The sequence below is a fragment of the Stigmatopora argus genome, chromosome 20 (assembly GCF_051989625.1).
Source record: "Stigmatopora argus isolate UIUO_Sarg chromosome 20, RoL_Sarg_1.0, whole genome shotgun sequence".
NCBI classification, from domain to species: domain Eukaryota; kingdom Metazoa; phylum Chordata; class Actinopteri; order Syngnathiformes; family Syngnathidae; genus Stigmatopora; species Stigmatopora argus.
Window position 1 is genome coordinate 5145967 of NC_135406.1, and position 24154 is coordinate 5170120.

The window sequence follows — 24154 nt, forward strand, 5'->3', positions numbered from 1 at the left end:
TATACATTAGATGAAGCTGTAGTAGTAGTAGTAATGCGGGTGTTATACATCTAATAGATGGAGCTGTAGCGCTATGGGTTGTGTTAAATATACACGAGATGAAGCTGTAGTAGTAGTAGTAGTAATGAGGGGTTATAATACATCTAATACATGGGTTGATATACATCTAATGGAAGGATCTGTAGTAGTCCAAGTAGTATGGGTTGTGTTAAATATAAACTGAATGAAACTCTAGTAGTAGTAGTAATGGGGGGTTGTTATACATCTAATAGTTGGAACTGTAGTAGTCGTAGTAATATGGGTTGTGTTATATGTACATTAGATGAAGCTGTAGTAGTATTAATAGTAATGCGGGTGTTATACATCTAATAGATGGAGCTGTAGCGCTATGGGTTGTTATATATACACGAGATGAAGCTGTAGTAGTAGTAGTAATGAGGGGTTCTAATACATCTAATACATGGATCTGTAGTAGTCCAAGTAGAAAGGGTTGTGTTATATAGACACTAGATCACATGTGTCAAAGTGGCGGCCCGGGGGCCAAATCTGGCCCACCGCATCATTTTTTGTGGCCCGGGAAAGTAAATCATGAGTGCCGACTTTCTGTTTCAGGATCAAATTAAATTAGATGGCAAACTGGAACAAATAAAAAAAAAAAATTCCAATCCAATATCCTGTTTTGGGTGTTTTTTTCAGAGGGTTGGAACAAATTCATTTGTTTTTAGTTCATTTGAGTTATGAGTAAATCGACATACGCATTTAGCTCGTATCTCGAGGTACCACTGTACTATGACCATTTTTTTTGCAGTTTTTTCTGTGTTTAAGAGACTCCACTGTTGCCGAAAAAGTCTATTTTAAGTGGTTTAAAGGAGTCTTTGCTATTATAGTGAACTTTTTTTTTCATAGCACAGCTCTTATAAGAGATTCGAACCTCGGGCAATGTAGCAGCTATTCTAATAGCAAATAGCTCCAGGATAAAAGTAATGGCTGCTAAAGACAACTCCAAGTGTCAGCAGAATAAAAACAAATCTAGTGATGCATTCATATTGTTCCTCAGGCTAGTTTTCCAAGGTATTCCCACGACGGAGATAATTTTATTTTTGAGGCAAGGTCTACCAATTAACCTTGCGTTGACTTATATGGACTCCACATTTAGTGGCCCTTCTAGAGAGGTATTTATGGATATTTTTTTTTTAATTCAAATGAGGGTTTTTAAAGATGTATTTTTTTTGTTCGCAATTGATAAACATACTAATAAACCCTTTCTTTTGTCTATTTCTTCCTGTTTGGATTCTTCCCCCTGAAGTTGAGGAGTACGCCGTTGAAGGTAAGACCGATACTCTGCTCATTGTCACGGTGGACTGCGGTTGAAAGTGACTCCCACTAGGGGGCGAAAATCGTTATTTTTTCCCAGTTTCCATTCCGGACTTGTTAGTGGATTTTGGAACTAGACTGGCGGTTTGGTTCTGCTTTTTTTTTCGTGCTTGAGTGGCAAGTAGTTGCTGCAAAGTGCAAAGTATTCCTGTTGAGTCGCGGTTGATGGATCACCTGTCAAGTGGTCAAAAGCTATTTCTCGTTCGGGGAAGAGCGGCAGGGATCAAAATATAGAAAATAGAGGTGCCTGCTGTTTGGGTGGAAAGGACATTGTTTGGGTGTGATATGTTGAAAGTCCCAATTACCGTATTTCCGGACTATAAGTCGGACTAGTTAAAAAAAAAAAGCACAATGAAAGGGGAAAAAACAGCTGTATTTTTGAGGGGGGTTTTATTTCATAAAATCCAACACAAAAACTGATTTGGAAGGCATTTAAAATAAAATATAATCATAAAAAAACTATAGGCTGAATATATTTTCTTTGATATATTTTCTCTTCCCTTCTTGGTTGTTTTTATGTCACCGGTGATTTTTCGGGTTCACCGTGGCGACAGCTCAACAAGGGATAAACTAAAAACCCACCTACCGCCTTGAAATGACCAAAATAGGCCCAAAGCGCCCACTTGCGGCCTGATGTTTAAAAACACATTTAAATGATAGAAGAATTTGTGAATAATTTCACACTGCGACTTATAGTCCGGAAAATACGGGTGAATCGAGGGTGCTTGATTGATTTAATCTGTTTTATGTAGATATTTAAGTTATATTTAGATAACTTTTTAGGTAGGGCGCAATTTTATTGATTAACATTTCAGTCCCAATTACCGTATTTCCTGACTATAAGTCGTACTGCCACTTATAGTCCGGAAAATACGGGTGAATCAAGGGCGCTTGATTTATTTAATCCATTTTTTGTAGATATTTAAGTTATATTTAGATATCTTTTTTATGGTAGGGGCAATTTTATTGATTAACATTTCAGTCCCAATTGCCGTATTTCCTGACTTTAAGTCTATACTGCCACTTATAGTCCGGAAAATACGGGTGAAAGAAGGGCGCTTGATTTATTGAAACTGTTTTATATAGATTTTTAAGTGATATTTAGATATCTTTTTAGGTAGGGGGCAATTTTATTGATGAACATTTCAGTCCGAATTACTGTATTTCCGGTCTATAAGTCGCATACAAGTCGTACTGCCACTTATAGTCCGGAAAATACGGGTGAATCGAGGGCGCTTGATTTATTTAATCTGTTTTATGTAGATATTTAAGTTGTATTTAGATATCTTTTTAGGTAGGGGGCAGTTTTATTGATTAACATTTCAGTCCCAATTACTGTATTTCCTGACTATAAGTCGCATACAAGTCGTACTGCCACTTATAGTCCGGAAAATACGGGTGAATCGAGGGCGCTTGATTTATTGAATCTGTTTTATATAGATTTTTAAGTTATATTTAGATATCTTTTTATGGTAGGAGGCAATTTTATTTATGAACATTTCAGTCCCAATTGCCGTATCTCCCGACTATAAGTCGCACGAGACAAAAAAAATATATTTAAATATTTTTTTAGTGGCGGCAGGGCAATTTTATTGATAAATATTTTAGAAATTTGAATGAAATTGATTTTTTTTTAATTTAGTAGATGTAAAATATACAACGTTTTGTTTCCAGGGATGTTTACGTCATATTGCTGTAGATCCAGATTAGCGAATCGTTACCTTATCATTTTAACGTTGCTTGTTTTGTTGTTTTTATTAGTTGCGTGATCAAATATACGTTGCGTCTTTCTTATTTTATGGTGCATTCAAAGACTAGGTCAAAAAATTAGGAAAACACAAAGCCGTAGAGAAGTAAAACACTTTTACAATTCCCAAATGTTCAGTCAATAAATGTAAATGAATTTGACGCCGGGAGTGCTCCGGTTTATTTTGGCAGCAAGCTGTGCTCGTGAAGGCAATTAATTGGACTCCGATAGCATGTGGCTTCTCCGCTTTTAGGGTTTTTCGCTTTGTCCGTTTTGGGCCAATTGGAGTGGCCAATCGGGCGTTTAAAGGTGTCGCGAGATGGATGATAGCGAGGAATCCGGTGACGTTTCTGCAAAGAGATCGCAAGGCCACGCTGCACTCTGACGTGGAGTCGTGTGGATTGATGGTGTTCCAAAGACACTGACCCCCCCGTCCATGGGCAAATAACCCCCCCGTTGTGTCGTGTGTTGGTCTAGCTAGTGTGTAGATGTGAATCTAGTCCCTTCTTTCTTCAGGCCCTGGTGTGCTAGGTACACTGTCAATATTTAAACAGCTCGAAAGTCTCTTGAAACGGGCTTGGTGGTCATTTGGCGGGTTGACAAATGGCCGTCACCATTGGGGTCTTCCTGATGGCGGTCTTTGTGTGTGTCGGTTTTGGGTTGCTTCCAGTAATGGAAGACATCCGACCCATTACTTTTGAAATGGTAGGGAAATTAATGCGTTTTTTTGAGGGATTCGATTGAATGTTTTGATTGTTAGAGAAATAATGAATTAATCAACAAGGGCTGGTTCTAGAGGTGACTGTGTAGTTCCCTTCGAAAAACTGCATTCAACCAAACCACCATCTCCTCACATACCTGGAATTTAAGACCAATTAGCATACGTGAAATCCCGTCTGTCAACCTCTTGGCCAATCATCTTAAAGCCTCGCCGTTTTTCTTCAACCCACACAAAGGGGTGAAGGTGGAAATTAGCCCTCGGCTATAATCTTGCATATTTACATATAACATGGATATGAATGTGTTCATTAATATGTGCGGTCTCTTATTCAATAAATCAAACTCTAACTCAAATAATAACAATAAATAATCCATAACTAATAAATAACTAGTCAACATAATAAGTAGTCAACAACATAAATGAGCAGGGAAGTGCACAAATGCTAAGTTAGCCATAGCACCTTCTATGCCCGTGCCTTACATACCTGGAACTAAAGACCAATTAGCATATGGACCAATTAGCATATGTGAACTCCCGTCTGTGAACCTCTTGGCCAATCATCTTAAAGCCTGGCCGTTTTTCTTCAACCCACACAAATGGGTGAAGGTGGAAATTAGCCCTTGGCTATAATCTTACATATTTACATATATATCTTCATTAACATGAATATGAATGTGTTCATTAATATGTCTCTTATTAAATAAATCAAACTAACTCAAATAATAACAGTAAATAATCAATAACTAATAAATAAGTAGTCAACATAATAAGTAGTCAAAGACATAAATGAGCAGGGAAGTGCACAAATGCTAAATTAGCCATAGCACCTTCTCTGCCCATGCCTAACATACCTGTAACTAAAGACCAATTAGCATATGGACCAATTAGCATATGTGAACTCCCGTCTGTGAACCTATTGGCCAATCATTTTAAAGCCTGGCCGTTTTTCTTCAACCCACACAAAGGGGTGAAGGTGGAAATTAGCCCTCAGCTATAATCTTGCATATTTACATATGTATCTTCATTAACATGAATATGAATGTATTCATTAATATGTGCTGTCTCTTATTAAATAAATCAAACTAACTCAAATAATAAATAATCCATAACTAATAAATAAGTCAACAAGTGCACAAATAACAACCACAAAAAAACCGAGCTGATAAATAATCAATAAATAAAAATAATAAATCAATATTTTAAGATGAAATAAGATTTCAATATCAATGGATATATAAACAAAAAAATATAAAAATAGTTTTCAAGTCTGGCGTTCCTTCTGAAAATTATTTGTTATTTTTTATTATTGTTATTATATTTCTAAATGTTCCATTTTGGAGTGTTTTTTTTAATTGCATTCTTAACATGATTTTGAATATAATTATGCAAGAAAGAAAAATGGTGGATTACACATTATGGAAAATTTAGCAAATTTGTACTGTCTTAAAACATCTTATATTAGACTAAGACGCCATTTTTTTCCTCCCTTCGCTGGACGACTGGACGCCAAGGCAAATTAAACCAACGGGCTATCTCCCTTCCGATTGGACAGCGGCAGATTAAATGCGACCCTGATTGTCTTGTCTGATTTAACGTCGGGCTGAGGGATGTTGCGGCCTAGCCAAGCTGATCTTAATCAATCTGATCAAGGCTAATGATCTTTTCCGTCTCCGTCATCAGAGCGCCAGTCTAATCCCGTCCTCAGGGAAGGACGGCGACCAGTTTATCATCGGTCCAAACCGCCAACCGAAGCTCTCTGTCGTGAAAATGGCCGAATATACAAGATTATGGATTGTGTGCTCCCTTGTCGTTAAATGAGATTGCCCGGGATCAAGAGGAAATAGACGGCGGATTTTCTGCTTATTTTGTCGTGAGAATGAAACTTATTTGCAAGATTTTTGACATTGAGGCAGCCCCCAAAAAAATAGATATAACGTTGCAGAGATTACATTCGTAGCGCTTCTGTCATAGGGGTATTAACCCAGATTCCATTTGTTTCGGGAACATTGTGCTCATGTCGTTGATATTCATTATTGCCAGCCGAATGTTTGAGGACAAAAACATGCAAAAAATGGCCAAATGGCATTAGTTTATGGGAATGATGTGAATCCGTTGATTGGTCACCGTTGCGAAGTTGGAAGGGATTTATTGAATTGAATGGAATGGAATGCTTTGATTGTCTTTATTCAAGTATAATGAGATTTAAAGCTTCACTACAAAGTACACGAATAAAAACAACAGGCTAACAGACAAATAAATAATCAATAAATAATGGAAATAACTAATAAATATATCGTTAATAAGTAATAAGCAAATAAGTGGTCAACAGCATAAACGAGTAGAGCACAAATAACAACAAACAAACAAACAGACAGATAAAAAATCTAATAAAAATGATAATAATAATAATAAATACTCAATAAATAATTAATAATTAAATAAATTGTCAACATATGTAATTAAAAACATATTTGAAGTAGTCGGCAACATAAATAAGTAGGGAAGTGCACAAATAACAACAAATAAGTAAACAGATAAATAATAAATAAACAATAAGAATAAATCATCAATACATAATTAATACTTAAATAAGTAGTCAACATAATAAAAATCATTTAATTAAAAAAGTAATAAAAATAAGTAGTAAATAAGTAGTCAACAATATAAATAAGTAGGGAAGTGCACAAAGAAAAACAAATAAGTAAACAGATAAATAATAAATAAACAATAAGAATAAATCATGAATAATTAAATAAGTAGTCAACATAATAAAAATCATTTAATTAAAAAAGTAATACAAAATAAGTAGAAATAAGTAGTCAACAACATAACTAAGTATGGAAGTGCATACATAAAAGCAAACAAGCAAACACAGAAATAATAAATAAACAATAAGACTAAATAATCAATACATAATTAATACTTAAATAATTAGTCAACATAATAAAAATCATTTAATTCAAAAGAAATGAAAAATAAGTAGAAATAAGTAGTCAACAACATAAATAACTAGGGAAGTGCACAAAGAACAACAAATAAATAAACAGATAAATAATAAATAAACAATAAGAATAAATCATGAATACTTAGATAAGTAGTCAACATAATAAAAATCATTTAATTAAAAAAGAAATAAAAAAGTAGTCAACAACATAAATAAGTAGGGAAGTGCACAAATAACAACAAACAAGCAAACACAGAAATAATAAATAAACAATAAGTCTAAATAATCAATACATAATTAATACTTAAATAAGTAGTCAACATATAAAAATCATTTAATTAAAAAAGTAAGAAAAAAATAAGTAGTCAACAACATAAATAAGCAGGGAAGTGCATAAATTAAAACAAATAAGCAAACACAGAAATAATAAATAAACAATAATAATAATTAATCAATACATAATAATACCTAAATAAGTAGTCAACATAATGAAAAAATATTTAATTAAAAAAGTAATAAGAAATTCAAAATAAATAAGTCGGGATACGCACGAATGCCAAAAAAACAAACAAATGAACAGATAAATAATCAATACATAATAATACCTAAATAAGTAGTCAACATAATACAAATTATTTAATTAAAAAAGTAATAAGAACTTAAAAATAAATAAGTAGGGATACGCACGAATGCCAAAAAAACAAACAAATGAACAGATAAATAATCAATTAACAATAAAAATAAAATAAAACAATATATAATTAAACAACTAGTCTTCTTAAGTAATAACAAAAGATAGAAATGATTTATTTAAATAAGCGATCAATGTACAGGCGATTGATGGGCGCTTTTTTTCGACAGGGAAAAAAAAAAAACTCCAGTGCTGTTATGACCGTCCCTTTTTTGTACCCGCGGCCTTTTCCAGATTCAATTATGAATTATGAAATGCCAAACACGGCGAAAAAAAAAAAAGGTCCATTCTGCCGTCTGTCCCTTCGCCGTCTGTCTCACGGCGAGGGCCAAAAAAGGTCGAGGCAAATGCCACGTTTCGCGTCGCCTGCCTTCCCGCGTGTCTTTGTGTCCTTGTTTGACAGTCTCGTGCTTGTGAGGACATCTTTGATCAAATCAAAATCAAACATACGGTACGTGGGCCCAAAGCGGTCCGCTCGGTGCTTCAGTCTGGCCATGAAATGTCCTTAAAAATCAATAGAAAATGACCCATCAGGAATAATACAATCCGGGAAGGATTACTTAATGATATTGTTGCAATCTAACCCACAATAAACCCACAAAGAAGAAAAATTATCCAGCTAGCATAAGCGCTAACATACAATTTTGATAAAAAAACACGTTTGTTTTTATTTGAAACCGTGAAACCCGTTTAAAATGACATCGCTAACCTTTGTATACAAAGTATCACAATATATTATCTTGTTATTATATTTGATATATCGTTTATATATTGTTTTTGTCTTTTTGCGATTTCCCAGTGGACACGCCGTGTTTTTAGCGTGCATTTACTTAGCGTTTATTTTCTGCAAATTTCACACAATAGCTCGTTTCAAGGTCGACCTGATTTGTTTTGCGCTATCTGCGAGTTTATGGTAAACAAAAGCAGACAATTCTGGGGGGGAAAAATCCTGACTCGTCTATTTTAACGCTATTTTCCGCTACCCACTGTCACTTCTTCTCTGATGAGTAATCAGAAATGAGAAGGACTTGTTCAGTAGAGGCCAAAAACACAAAAAGCTTGACACCTCCAACAACTCTTTTGGATCCTGTTCAATTCTCCACATACCATATTTTTCCCACTATAAGGCGCTATTAAAAAGACTTGAATTTTCTGGAAAGACGGCAGTGCACCTTATTTATAGATCAATATTGGTTCATCATTTTATGAACTTCCCTTTAGCAAAGTTCCATCTATTGGATCTACAACACAAACCACTACTACTACTACTACTACTACTATTGCAGCAGCTCCATCTAGTTGATGTATAACACAACTCCTAACCACTACTACTATTACTATGACTAGAGCTCTAACTAGTGGCTGTATAACACAACCAACTGCTACTACTACTACTGCTGCAGCTGCTACTACTACTACTACAACTACAGCTCCAACAAATGGATCTATACACAACCCACTACTATTACTACTACAGCTTCGGCTAGTGGATCTATAACACAACCCACTACTACTAGAATTCCAACTAGTGGATCTATAACACAACCTACTACAACTACTACTACTAGAATTCCAACTAGTGGATCTATAACACAACCTACTACTACTACTACTACTACTACTACTAGAAATCCAACTAGTGGATCTATAACACAACCTACTACTACTAGAATTCCAACTAGTGGATCTATAACACAACCCACTACTACTGCTTCTATTTCTACTACTACTACTGCTGCTACTTCTACTACTACTGCTGCTGCTGCTTCTACTACTACTACCACTACTACTACCACTACTAATACTACTACTACTACTACAATTCCAACTAGTGGATCTATAACACAACCCACTACTACTGCTTCTATTTCTACTACTACTACTGCTGCTACTTCTACTACTACTACTGCTGCTACTGCTACTACCACTACTACTACCACTACTACTAGATTTCCAACTAGTGGATTTATAACACAGTCCACTACTACTGCTTCTATTTCTACTACTACTACTGCTGCTACTACTACTACTGCTGCTACTTCTACTACTGCTGCTACTTCTACTACTACTACTACTACTGCTACTACTACTACTTCTGCTACTTCTACTACTAATACTGCTGCTGCTACTACTACTACACCTCCAACTAGTGGATCTATAACGCAATCCACTACTATTACTACTACTACTACAGCTCCAACTAGTGAATCTATAACACAACCTACTTCTACTGCTACAGTTCCATCTCCAACTAGTGGATCTATAACATAACCCACTAGTACTACAACTCCAACTAGTGGATCTATAACACAACCCACTACTACTACTACTCCAACTAATTGATGCACAACACAACCCCCTACTACTACTACAGCTCCCTCAAGTGCATACATATCACAATCCCCCAATCCCCTACTACTTCTACGACTACTGCTTCTTAATCTGGGGTGCCTCAGATATGAAACAAAATCAAATAGGTCATGCATTGCAGGTGAACCTTATAATGTAGAAAATACAGTAAAATCTGTGTGGCTATTTTGATATTCGTCCTGGAAAAAAAGATAAGGTCAAGTAATGGTTTCTAAGGTCGGAAATTAACCTGGACACTGACAGGCAAAGTACTTCCACCTGCCTCAGTTACTTCTTCCATCACTATTCATAAACTTGTCTTGACCTTTTTGCTGAAATGTTAGCGCAAATTAGTTGTCAGAGCCCTGAACGTGGTTGCCATGTCAAGCCCTAAACTCAAAGTCTGGAATACCTCTAAAAATAATCTAGAATTGAATTTGACCTCAAATCTTACTGTTAAAATGACATTTAAAACAGGAACGCTTCACTTACTGTATTTTCTCACTTATTAGCCGCCTCCGCGTATAAGCCATACCTTAAAATTGCCTTAAAATCGTTGAATTTTACAATTTCCCTCATATAAAAAAAATTACAATTATTGATTTTAAAAGGGGGAAAATCAGGAAATTTAATATACATCTATACTCTTCATTTTAATTTGATCCTAAAACAGAAAGTCGGCAGTCACGATTTACTTTCTCGGGCCGCACAAAATGATGCGGCGGGCCAGATTTGGCCCCCGGGCCGCCACTTTGACACGTGGTCTAGACCAAGGGTGTCAGACTCGGGTTGGTTCGCGGGCCGTGTTAACGTCAACTCGATTTCATGTGGGCCGGACTATTTTAGATATATTTAGATTTTTTAATAAATTGATTAAAAGAACTGGATTAAAAACCCTGATTATTCTGTTTTTATAGATCTAAAACAATGTTTATTTGAGCTTTTTTTAAATATATTTTTAGATTTTACAAAATGATTTTTGAACTAAAAACACAGAAAAAATGGATTAAAAATTTACAATTAGTGATTTAAAAGGGGGAAAATCAGGAAATTTAATATACACCATAGGTGTCAAAGTGGCGGCCCTGGGGCCAAATCTGGCCGACCGCATCATTTTGTGCGGCCCGAGAAAGTAAATCATGAGTGCCGACTTTCTGTTTTAGGATCAAATTAAAATGAAGAGTATAGATGTATATTACATTTCCTGATTTTCCCCCTTTTAAATCAATAATTGTAATGTTTTAATCCATTTTTTTGTGTTTTTAAGTTCAAAAATCATTTTGTAAAATCTAAAAATATATTAAAAAAGCTAAAATAAAAATTGTTTTAGATCTATAAAAAACTGAATATTCAGGGCCTTTAATCCAGTTCATTTAATCCAATTATTTAAAAAAATCTAAATATTATATCTAATATGATCTAAAAATATATTAAAAAAGCTAAAATAAACATTGTTTTAGATCTATAAAAAACTGAATATTCAGGGGTTTTAATCCAGTTTTTTCCGGCCCACATAAAACCGAGTTGACGTTAATGCAACCCACGGACCAACCCGAGTCTGACACCCTTGATATACATCTATACCCATCAATTATTGATTTAAAAGGCGGAAAATCAGGAAATTTTATATACATCTATACTCTTCATTTTAATTTTGATCCTAAAACAGAAGGTCGGCACTCATGATCTACTTTCTCGGGCCGCACAAAATGATCCGGCGGGCCAGATTTGGCCCCCGGGCCGCCACTTGGACACCTGTGCCGTAGAAGAAGAAACCCATGAATCAAATACACTTTGCTATCATTCCAACTCAACCGACGGATCACAAATTTCGGTTTTATTCGGCGGTAGGGGAAAAAATCAATTTTATTCCCGAATACACCCTCATATAAGCCGCCTGTTGGGGCCTCCGAACTCTACCCGTCTTTGATTGTCAACTCTTAAAACCTCTCAAAGACAACGAGTAAAGATCACGATGGGACGGCGGGTTCAAATCAAAGCTGCTTTTAACTTCCGTTAGCTTAAATCCTTCCGGGCCGAACGCCTCGTTTCATTACCGCCGTCAAACGAACCCGTAAAGCGGCGCTCACCTTTAGTTGACTGCGGCCGTGATTGAGTGCCGCGGCGGAAAGCGTCAACATTCATTTCATCCATATTTGATGAGGCGACGTCTCGCGCTCATTACGCACAACTAGGGGATGCTTGTAATCAGCATTCGCAAACACTCTGAATAATTATTTACTCAGATGCTTGTGTTTCGGCATGCCTAGGAACAGATTGATTCGCTCCCGTGTATTTTTTTTGTTTTGAATTCATTTATTTATTTCGCACAGTTTGCCTCCCTACAGCTATGTGATAAAGAGACCTCTGATTAGGTAATAACAGGCCTGATTTCCTGTTGTTGCTTTTAATCATTTGGCTCGCTCGGGCAGCCTCCTGATTTGTTAAGCTAATCTTATCGGTTTCCTTGCCAATGTCTGTCACCGCTCCCTGAAATCAACCGATCCGGCTTTCGCCAGGCTATTAAGCGGGTTTTTTTTGGACTGACCGATCCCCAAGTTTGATTTATTTAAAGGCACAGCACATATTAATGAATATTATTAATGTTCTTCTCAACTTCTCATCATCTGACTCCCGTTTATAAACTCGTTTTCCGGCAGACAGGGTGTTAATTGGATTATTTAGTGGGAGTGTTTCAGTTTAAAAGGAATATCCGATGCCCTTACCTGGTTTGATCAATTTGGCCAACTTTCTGGACAGCTGTAAGACACAGTAACAATTGTTTATAAAGCAAAACATCTATGTGTATGTAGCAACACGCTTATTTATATATATATATTTATTTCTTAACTTATTTATGTATATATTTATTTATTTCTTAACTTATTTATTTATATATTTATTTATTAACTTACTTATTTATATATTTATTTATTAACTTATTTTTTTATATATTTATTATCTAATTTATTTATTAACTTATGTTTTTATATATATTTATTAACTTATTTCTATATTTATTTATTAACTTATTTATATATTTATTAACTTATTTATTTATATATTTGTTTATTAACTTTTTTTAAAATATTTATTTATTATCTAATTTATTTATTAACATATTTTATATATATTTATTTATTAACTTATTTATTTATATATGTATTTATTAACTGATTTATTATCTATTTATTTATGTCTAAAATGTCTTTTTCTGTGTCTGTATTCTCACCCTCTTGCTACTGTGGCAATGAAATTTCCCGAATACAGGATGAATAAAGTTATCTAATCTAATCTAATCTAAACACAGTGTTGTGATCACAATTTTGTCCGTCTAACAACCAGGCTTTAAAATGATTGGCCAACAGGTTCAGAGACGGGAGTTCACGTGTGTTAATTGGTCCAGGTATGTTCGGCACGGGCAGAGAAGGTGCTATGGCTAATTTAGCATTTGTGCACTTCCCTGCTCATTTATGTTATTTACTACTTATTATGTTTACTACTTTAAAAACTACTAAAAAAATGGCGCCTTAGTCTAATATAAGATGTTTTTGTTGACTACTTATTATGTTGACTACTTATTTATTAGTTATGGATTATATACTGTTATTATTTGAGTTAGTTTGATTTATTTAATAAGAGACAGCACATATTAATGAACACATTCATATTCATGTTAATGAAGATATACATGTAAATATGTAAGATTATAGTCGAGGGCTAATTTCCACCTTCACCCCTTTGTGTGGGTTGAAGATAAATGGCCAGGCTTTAAGATGATTGGCCAACAGGTTCAGAAACGGGAGTTCATGTATGCTAATTAGTCTTTGGTTCCAGGTATGTTAGGCACGGGCAGAGAAGGTGCTATGGCTAATTTAGCATTTGTGCACTTCCCTGCTCATTTATGTTGTTGACTACTTATTTGTTAGTTATGGATTATTTACTGTTATTATTTGAGTTAGAGTTTGATTTATTTAATAAGAGACAGCACATATTAATGAACACATTCATATTCATGTTAATGAAGATATATATGTAAATATATAAGATTATAGCCGAGGGCTAATTTCCACCTTCACCCCTTTGTGTGGGTTGAAGATAAACGGCCAGGCTTTAAGATGATTGGCCAACAGGTTCACGTATGCTAATTGGTCTTTAGTTCCAGGTATGTTTGGCACGGGCAGAGAAGGTGCTATGGCTAATTTAGCATTTGTGCACTTCCTTGCTCATTTATGTTGTTGACTACTTATGTTGACTACTTATTTATTAGTTATGGATTATTTACTGTTATTATTTGAGTTAGAGTTTGATTTATTTAATAAGAGACAGCACATATTAATGAACACATTCATATCCATGTTATATGTAAATATGCAAGATTATAGCCGAGGGCTAATTTCCAGCTTTCGCCCTTTGTGTGGGTTGAAGATAAACGGCCAGGCTTTAAGATGATTGGCCAAGAGGTTCACAGACGGGAGATCAGAAACCACAAACAAACATACGTTAAAGTAACAATAGCAAAATGGCTAAATATTTGTTAGCATAAGTTTTTCTGATAAGTCAGGCCCAGCCAAACGTACATATTATCGTCCGGAAAACACGGCTTCCAGACCCGAAATTAGCACATCCAAGTGGCGGAATCTCCCAAAAAGAATAACACCTCACGCTCGTTTTTGATTGGATAAAAAGTCAAAGTTTGGAGGTTCTTCTGTCCTGCCGAGGCTGGGACGTACTGTCTTTTGTGTGGGTTGTCTTTGTGGCTCTCGAGATGTGCGGGTGCATCCAAGGAGTGGCATTAAAATTGCAGCTGCTTTTAGATCGTCAAAGTCCCGTTTCTGAATTATGGAGGGTTGTCAGGTGCGTGCGAGGGTTCTTCTGCGTACTACCTTATCCCAGAGACAATGGAATACAGCTTTTACCCGTTTTTTTTTTCGTCTTATTTGCAAAAAGGGAAATTGTTAATAGAAAAATTAGCCCCCAACCAATTAAAACACACAGGACGCCATTTTGAAATCATACATTGACGAATTTTACATCGACAAAGCCAATGAGTTTTACTTTCGCGGCCATTCCGGTTCATTTTTTGGGTCAGAAAAGAAGGACCAGTGGGTTTTTTGCGGGTCTTTTTGATTGACATTTTGATAAAAAGCTATTTTACAACCGATTTTTTTGAATTTAATGAAAAAAATCGGTTTGAAATATGACCTAAAGATGATGCAATTCTACCATCCCATCCGTTTTTATCGATTTTATTTTTTTTAATTCACCTACGGCTTTCTTCCTCTTTCAAGCAGCCGTAACGTGACATCAGACACCTATTAAATATTTGATGTCAATCCCCCTAGCCCCGTGGAAATAATGGGCGCTATAAAAGCCGCCATTTCCTCCCAATGGGAGTATAGTACTCCTACAAGTACTATCATGTACACATTTCCGAGTACATTCATTTTCTTGATTAATATTGCTTTGCCCCTGATTTGATACACTCCCCTCCCCAAATAAACCCCCCCACATGTATTTTCCACCTTACCCACTGAAACTGGGGTCTGGTTTTATTATTTAAACGTGGGTTTTAACATTTAAGCAAAGCAAAATGGTGCGTTTTCCCTCTGCTGAAATGGCCTGAAGCGTTTTATTTGAAAAAAGCTTGATTAAAACATGTCACAAGTATAAATTATTTCACTTTAAAAGCCGATTTTGGCGGGTGTCAAACATGCGGGGCACGGTCCGGATTGGGCCCTCTGGTGGGCAATCTGTAGCTCATTCATACTGTACAAACAACATCAAATGTTATTTTTTTTCTTTTATTATCATTATTATTATTGTTCTTTCGACCCCTGCAATCAAAATGGCGCCCTCTATGGGTTGTAATCAATGAGTTATCAAAGAAGCTTAAAATGCCCCAAACGGACAGGAAGTAAGATTGAATTAACAGGAAGGAGCCTGGATTTCCCACCAAAATTAGATTAGACGTGAGTGACATCAATGGTGGCCAAAAATTAACTGGTTGGTCTGCCAACCAATCAGAGTTTGCCGTTAAAAACTTAACCAAAAGGCCTGTTTTCCAGCAAATTCTACTTTTAACAATGTTTTTCTTACCTGCAAACTAAAACGATTAACATTATTTAGTGGTACCTCGAGATACGAGCTTATTTCGTCCCGGGACTGAGCTCGTATGTCGATTTTATCGTAACTCAAATGAACGTTTCCCATAGAAATGAACTAAAAACAAATTAATTCGTTCCAACCCTCTGAAAAAACACCAAAAACAGGATGTTGGATTGGAAAAAATGTTTTATTTGTTCTAATTCGCCATCTATTAACAAAGTATCAAATAACTAGTGGTTTAATAGTACTAAAATGTGTTTAATAGTACTAAAATTAGACTTTTCGCACGGCAACGTGCTCGTAACATAACAAATAAATTGAAATGAACTTGGATTACGATGCAGACACACTCAAAAATAAATACTTATTACTTTCACTGTATATACATTCAAACATAGTACAGTGGCACCTCGAGATACGAGTTTAATTTGTTCCGGGACTGAGCTCGTATGTCGATTTACTCGTAACTCAAATGAACGTTTCCCATAGAAATGAACTAAAAATTAATTAATTCGTTCCCAAAACACCCAAAACAGCATGTTGGATTGGAAAAAAAAAGTTTTATTTGTTCTAATTCGCCATCTATTAACAAAGTAACAAATAACTAGTGGTTTAATATTACTTAAATGTGTTTAATAGTACTACAATTAGACTTTTTGCACTGCAACGCGCTCGTAACATAACAAACAAATTTCAATGAATTTGGATTATGATGCAGACATACTCCAAAATAAATTGAATCGAACTTTACACCACGGGGGGAAAAAACACTGAAAAAATTCAACGCTCCGCCCAGTGCTCGTAGATATCAAGATAAATATTTGCCCGAAAATTTACTCTTATCTCAAATTTCTCATATGTCGGCCCACTCGTATGTCAAGGCACCACTGTATATATGTCCGTTAAAATGAATATACAGACGCTCCCCTACTTATGAACGCAATTGGTTCCGAGCGATTGTTCATAAGTTGAATTTGTTTGTAAGTTGATTCAGTGCTATATTTTGTATTATAATTTATGTTTAAGGCCGATATAAGTATATTGAAGGTTTCTATAAGTGCATTTGTATGTTTAAGGCTTGTATAAGTAACACGCATTGGTTTGTACTGAAAAAAAAACATTTAATAAAATGGAGAGAATATGTACAGTACTGTAGAGAGAGAGAGAGAGATTTATGTCTTAGAAACTGGCCAAAAGAAGCGACCTAATGACAATTGCACAGTTTTCTTCTTTTTTTCATCATAAATGATGCGGTAGCACTGTATGGCATCATTCAATTGATTTGCAAACTTTGTGCAACGTTCAATATTTGGGTCCTGCTGCTCGATCTTTCTGTTTATAAATGGTACTGAATGTGCAACGCTCACCACTCTCACGCGCATCAAGCTTCGTTATTATTGCCACTCGTTTCAAATGAAATGGCTTGCCTCTTCCTTGCAACTCCCTCAATAGAAGCCTTTAGCTTTTTACCAACCATATTCAATATTGGATGCATGAGATATTTAATGATACAAATGAAAAAGGTTCTTTGCACACTGGAGATACATTCACGCACTTCCGCATTGCAACGAAGAAGAAGGTAGATGCTGGGTGAGCTGAGCTCTCACAGCGCCAGGCGTCGGTATTAGCGGCGGAAAGAAGTACTACTCCGAAAAAGGCGCGAAATACAAAATTGGACTTGCGAACATTTTTGGACTTAAACGCAATTTGCAGACATGTTCGTATGTACCGTTGTTCGTAAGTTGAATGTTCGTAAGTAGGGGAGCGTCTGTAAATGTAATCATTAATTTGTGTTGTCCCTTATTACAGAAATCAAACTCCAACTCAAAGCCACTCACTTATAGCGTTTATCCCAAGCACCCCTTGAATTTCTTTTCTCCCCGCGACCAATCGATACCCAACGTACACGGATCCAAAGAGCGGCGTAAAGCCGGCCCAATCATCCACTGGAGTTGAAATCAAATCCGCTTCATTCGCTCCTTTTAAAACGTGTGGCACTTTGATTAACAGCGATCGCCAAAGGTTAACGACATTCACCAAAGTGTCGCTGGCGCTTATGATTTTCCTATTTATTGTCGAAGGGGGGCTCGCAATCAGCCCACCGCCGCCACCGCCGTCTGCGCTACATTGGCGATTTCAACCCGAACACGCCCCCTTGGCTTTGACTTGTACTTTACAAAAGGCCCTCTTTCACTTTGATTGCTCTTCAAATGCTTGTTGTTCCGTCGGCTTTGACGCCGTTTGAATACAAACGACGAAATGACACGCAGGGTAGCAGACCGTAATTTAACCCAATAAGCCGTGAAAAATTGCACGGAAAAAAACATCAAATGTTGCTTCTCCGTGTCCAGAAAACCTATATGCGTACACACTAATGCTAATGGAACTGTCCGTCAACACAAACTAGCAATCTTGTCGGGAAAAAATGGGCTTCAAGGAGAAGGCGCTGTGGAAAAATGAAATAAAATGTCAAGCCATGTTGGAATTGTCCGTCTATTTAAGGCCTAGTACATGTCTTGGTTTAAAAATCATAAAAATGAAGATAGACACTTTTTCTGGAGTGTGCTTGGAGGGTCACTGTGTGTTTTACTGTATTTCCCGGACTTTAAAGCACTTTTTTTTTCATAGTTTGACTAAACTAGACTATTATATATATATATATATATATATATATATATATTAGGTGATAGTTATATGGAAAACATTTTTTAACAAATGGCTATTAAGCCTGTTGTTCTCCATTTTACTATTAGTTTAACATGTTTGTTTTTGGTTTCAAATACAAAAATGCGACTTATCCTCCAGTCTGATTTAGATATATTTTTCCTTTATTGCGGATGACTTGGCGGTTGTGGCTTATACTTTGGTGCGACTTATACTCAGGTGCGACTCATACTCGGGTGCGGCTCACATACTTTGGTGCGACTTATACTCTGGTGCGATTTATACTCGAGTTCGACTCACATACTCGGGTGCAACTCATACTTGGGTGCAACTCATACTTGGGTGCGACTTATACTCTGGTGCGATTTATACTCGGGTGCGACTCGGATACTCAGGTGCGACTTATACTCGGATGTGACTCACATACTCGGGTGCCATTCACCTACTCGGGTGCGACTCAAACTCGGGTGCGACTCAAACTCGGGTGCGACTCAAACTAGGGTGCGACTCAAACTCGGGTGCGACTCACATACTTTGGTGCGACTTATACTCAGGTGCAATTTATACTCAAGTGCGACTCACATACTCGGGTGCGACTTATACTCGGGTGCGACTCACATATTCAGGTGTGACTCACATACTCAGGTGCGACTTATACTCAGGTGCGACTTATACTCAGGTGAGGCTTATACTTGGGTGCGACTTATACTTGGGTGTGACTTGCACTCGGGGGCGACTCACATACTTGGGTGCGACTCATATACCTGGGTGTGACTTATACCTGGGTGTGACTTATACTTGGGGGCGACTGACATACTCGGGGGCGACTCACATACTCGGGGGCGACTCACATACTCGGGTGCGACTCACATACTCAGGTGCGACTTATACTCAGGTGCGACTTATACTTGGGTGCGACTTATACTTGGGTGCGACTTATACTCGGGGGCGACTGACACACTCGGGTGCGACTCACATACTCAGGTGCGACTTATACTCGGGTGCGACTTATACTCTCGGGTGCGACTTATACTCGGGTGCGACTTATACTCGGGTGTGACTTATACTCGGGTGCGACTTATACTCGGGGGTGACTTATACTCGGGGCGACTGACATACTCGGGTGCGGCTCACATACTCAGGTGCGACTTATACTTGGCTGCGACATATACTCAGGTTTGACATATACTCGGGTGCGACATATACTCGGGTTTGACATATACTTGGGTGCGGCATATACTCGGGTTTGACATATACTCGGGTGCGATTTATAGTCCGAAAAATACCGTAACCAGAACACCCGCTGAAAGCAACACAAACAACGCTTTTTAAACCACAATTTGTTCACATTTCTATATTTTTCCGGCCTATATGGAGGTGTCCAGCGATGGAATGACGGTCATAATGCATGACGATCATTATGTATGATGGCGACCTGGTGAGCCGTCCGCTACCAGCTGACGCTAATGGACGGAATGCCGCTCTTAAAGTGCCTAATGGATTTCCCGCTTGCGCCGGTATGAAATGTCGAAATCATCCAGAACGATGTACTTTTTCAGATCTAGGTCGAGCTAGTAGATGTCCAATCCATTGGAAGTGGGGGAGCGGGGGGTTTCGAGCTTCAGCCTTTGAGTCAATAGCAGGTTCTGTAGACAGAAATATTATTGTAGCACTTGAGTAATGAAGGCATTTATCGCCGGTGTGCGCCACATCGGGTGGGGCGTGGGGGGCGACGTAGCTAGGAGAGATAACAGAACCCCGCGGAGGTAACTGGCGGCTGTGTGGGACTTCAAACCCAAAGCACTTTGGAGTCGGTGCCTTGCACGCATTGCCGCCCCTCCTCGCCCACCGTTCCTTTCCTCTGGCGGTGACATTTTCCGAAGACGCGTGAAGCCATGAATGACAACGAGGGGGCTCTTTGGAGTGCGTGGCGGCAGAGTGGCCTGCCGGAGCGAGATAAGACGACGGGCGGTCGCCCACGTGCGCACTCGGCACTTGGTCGGCGATGGAATGTTGAGGCCGACACGGGAGTGGATTTGGACTCGAGCCCCATCCCACACCCAGAGACATTGATCCAAGGCCCACCTGATCCCAGATTGAACGATTATTCCTTCCCCTGTTGTTTTCTCTGTAATAACACTGAATCTCACAAATGGACTATCCTATTTTTTGTTGACCATAAAAAAATGTGATTCATAAAGCAGTTTTTTTTAAAGCAGTAGAACGACAGCTTTGTGGCAGATTGCAGCAATATGATCGATATTGGTTAAGCATTGTAAGACATTCCCTTTAGCACAGCTCCATTTAGTTGATGTACAACATAACCCACTACTCCTACTACTACTGTTCCATCTAGTGAATGTATTACAACCACTAACCATAACTACCATCACTGCTACTACTACAGCTCCATCCATTGGATGTACAACCCCCCCATTACTACTACTAGAGCTTTATCTAGTGAATATATAACACAACCCATACTACTATGACTACTACAGCTTCATCCATTGTTTGTATAATACAACCCCCTTCTATTACTACTCCTAAAGTTCCATCTGGATGGGTGCATAACATCTACTAGATCTATTCGATGTATAACACCACCCCATTACGACTACTACTACTAGCACTACTACTACTAGCACTACTACTACTAGCACTACTACTACTAGTACTACTACTACTAGAGTTTCATTCAGTTTATATATAACACAACCCATACTACTTGGACTACTACAGATCCATCTATTAGATGTATACCAACCCCTCATTACTACTACTACTACAGCTTCATCTCGTGTATATATAACACAACCCATACCACTACAGCTCCATCAATTGTTTTACTATTTACTATTTTATTACTAATACTACTGCTACTACTACAGCTTCATCTAATGTGTATATATAACAACCCATATGACTACGACTACTACAGCTCCAACTATTAGATGTATAACAACCCCCATTACTACTACTAGTTTTACTACTACTACTACTATTACTATTATTTCTACTACTCCTACTTCTAGTACTACTAAAGCTTCATCTCGTGTATATATAACACAATCCATAGCGCTACAGCTCCATCTATTAGATGTATAACACCCGCATTACAATTAATACTACTACTACAGCTTCATCTAATCTATATATAACACAACCCATATTACTACGACTACTACAGCTCCAACTATTAGATGTATAACAAGCCTCCATTACCACTACTATTACTAAACCTTCATCTAGTGTCTATCCATTCTACTTGGACTACTACAGATCAATCTATTAGATGTATATCAACCCCTCATTACTACTACTACTACTACTACTACTACTACTACTACAGCTTCATCTAATGTATATATAACAACCCATATTCCTACGACTACTACAGCTCCAACTATTAGATGTATAACAACCCCCCATTGCTACTACTACTACTAAAGCTTCATCTAGTGTGTATATAACACAACCCATACTACTACTACTATCACTACTACCATTATTGCAGAAAAGTTGCACCAAAACGCGCCTTATTTTCAGCTTGCATCAGATCGCTTACTCTGTACTTCACTTTTATTAATTTTTAATCTTCCCCATATCTTCTAGACCCGGGTCATTTTCACATAATTCAGCAAATAACGGTAAAGATATGGCCCTGGACTTTCCCTTTATGTGTTACAAAGTTATAAAAATTAATTACTACTGCTTTGTTTGCCACATATTATACTACATTTGGCACCAATTTTAAGAGAAATCTATTTGAGACACAAATACATTGAGAGCCAGTTTATGTTGAATTTGTCCACTCCGTTAGATGTCCAGAATCTAGTGTCACAGTTTATAGGAATGAAAAGTCGGGTTATGATTTATTTGTTTGTCTCTATTTAGAATGTGTTGTTTAGATTTGTTTCAATAGTATTTTCACTCAAGTTGTCTTTGAGAAAAATGCAAAAGAATTGCAACTGCAAACAGTTTTACTGATGTACCTTTCATATCAGTTAGTGTGTCTTTACCGTTATCACATGAGAAATACACCAAAAAATTCACAGTAAATACACCAGGTGGCTGGTGTGGGAGAAGTACCAGGATGTTGTCAGCCATATTGTCAACGCCAGCTAAGCAGAAGCCATGAGAATGAAACTAAAACCAAGGTAAGGACCATACCTGTGAAATGTCGTAACAATTCCATGTCTTTACCGATGTCCTAAAAACTTGGTGAACATAATTACTTTGCTTTTTAATGAACTGGGCATGGTGTATGCATGCAGAACACTATCATTTACTGAGTGCCAAGAAATACCATCTACCAATGTCAAAGGCTGAGGTGGAATGTTGTGTCTTTACCGTTAATAAATTTTGTCTTTACCGTTGTATGTTTAGAAACTGTGCTGTCTGCAAGAAATACATCAAAAAGATCTACAGGGATGGAACTGATGACATAAGGCAATCAAAGGAGCAAGTGTTATACCACGAATGGGAGAAGGGAGTAGAGACCAGAATGACAAATAATGGGCCAATTGATGTTGTTGTCATCCAGAAGAAAGAAAAATCTGTCACCATTGCGAAACTCTGTGATGACCTTGAGAAAGACCTTGTGGCTCTTATGGGGCACCAATATCGTATCATTCACCAGTACAAGGAGCTCAGACTAGTAAAATCCAGGTTAAATTTTAATTAATTATGTTTTCATTAAAGTTCCAGCTAAGATATTTCCAGGCAGTGCTAGTGTTGCTAATTAGAGATAATCAGAATGCTTGAATTGCATTTTGTAAATTATTCATTTTCTGAAAGTGTCTTTACCGTTATTTGCTGAATTATGTGAAAATGACCCACCCGCACAAATATCAACACACACCTGTCGCACCGCCCAGAAACGATCTCGACAAGAATGCTCTGTGTCCACCACAGATGCTCATTCATATGCATGACCCCAGTCCGTCACCCCCGGGTGGTACGTGCGCACACGTTGGCGCTCTCTCACCACTTTATTTATTTTGAGGGTGGGGAGGGGGCTTTTTTCTTGGCGCTGCGCCCAGAGAACGGCAGCAGATGGGACCCCCCCCCGTCAAAAATGCCGAGTCGCCGAATACGCTAACCGCTAGGACGGTCAATGGCGGCGATCGAGTCTCGGCGTTCTCGCTTTGAAGCGATACGCTCGATGAAAAAAAAAAGCTCGTTAAGTCAAAGCAACAATTATCTTATTTAATACTCGTGAAATATTCCAAAAGATGTATTGATTTGAATCTGGTTTCTGAACGATAGCTATTAATAATCTCTCTCCCGCCTTCACTGGTGACCTTTCACTGACAATTAGTTTTAATTAAATGAGCGTCTGTGGGAATTGATTGACTTTAATGCACACCTTTTCACCAACATTGTAATTATACATCATGGCAGTTGAGGGGGTGGATTAAAAAATAATAATAATCTTGTTTCACTCTATCGAATATGCCTTTTTTTTAATGCGCACTTTCAGGCCAGACTCGGGATTTACGAGCTTTGAGCTGACCTGAAGTAATCACTCTGGTCTTGTGACTGTAATTAATC

General features: G+C 37.3%; 1 protein-coding gene across 11 annotated transcripts in view; it reads left to right on the plus strand.

The window, feature by feature from the left end:
• Positions 1-24154, plus strand: part of nrxn2b (neurexin 2b) — a 390097-nt gene that overhangs the window by 76691 nt on the left and 289252 nt on the right. For all 11 annotated transcript variants that reach the window (XM_077589547.1, XM_077589542.1, XM_077589551.1 and 8 more), the window contains exon 3: positions 1307-1327. In XM_077589547.1, the coding sequence (XP_077445673.1) occupies positions 1307-1327 (21 nt within the window). The remainder of the gene's footprint in view (positions 1-1306; positions 1328-24154) is intronic.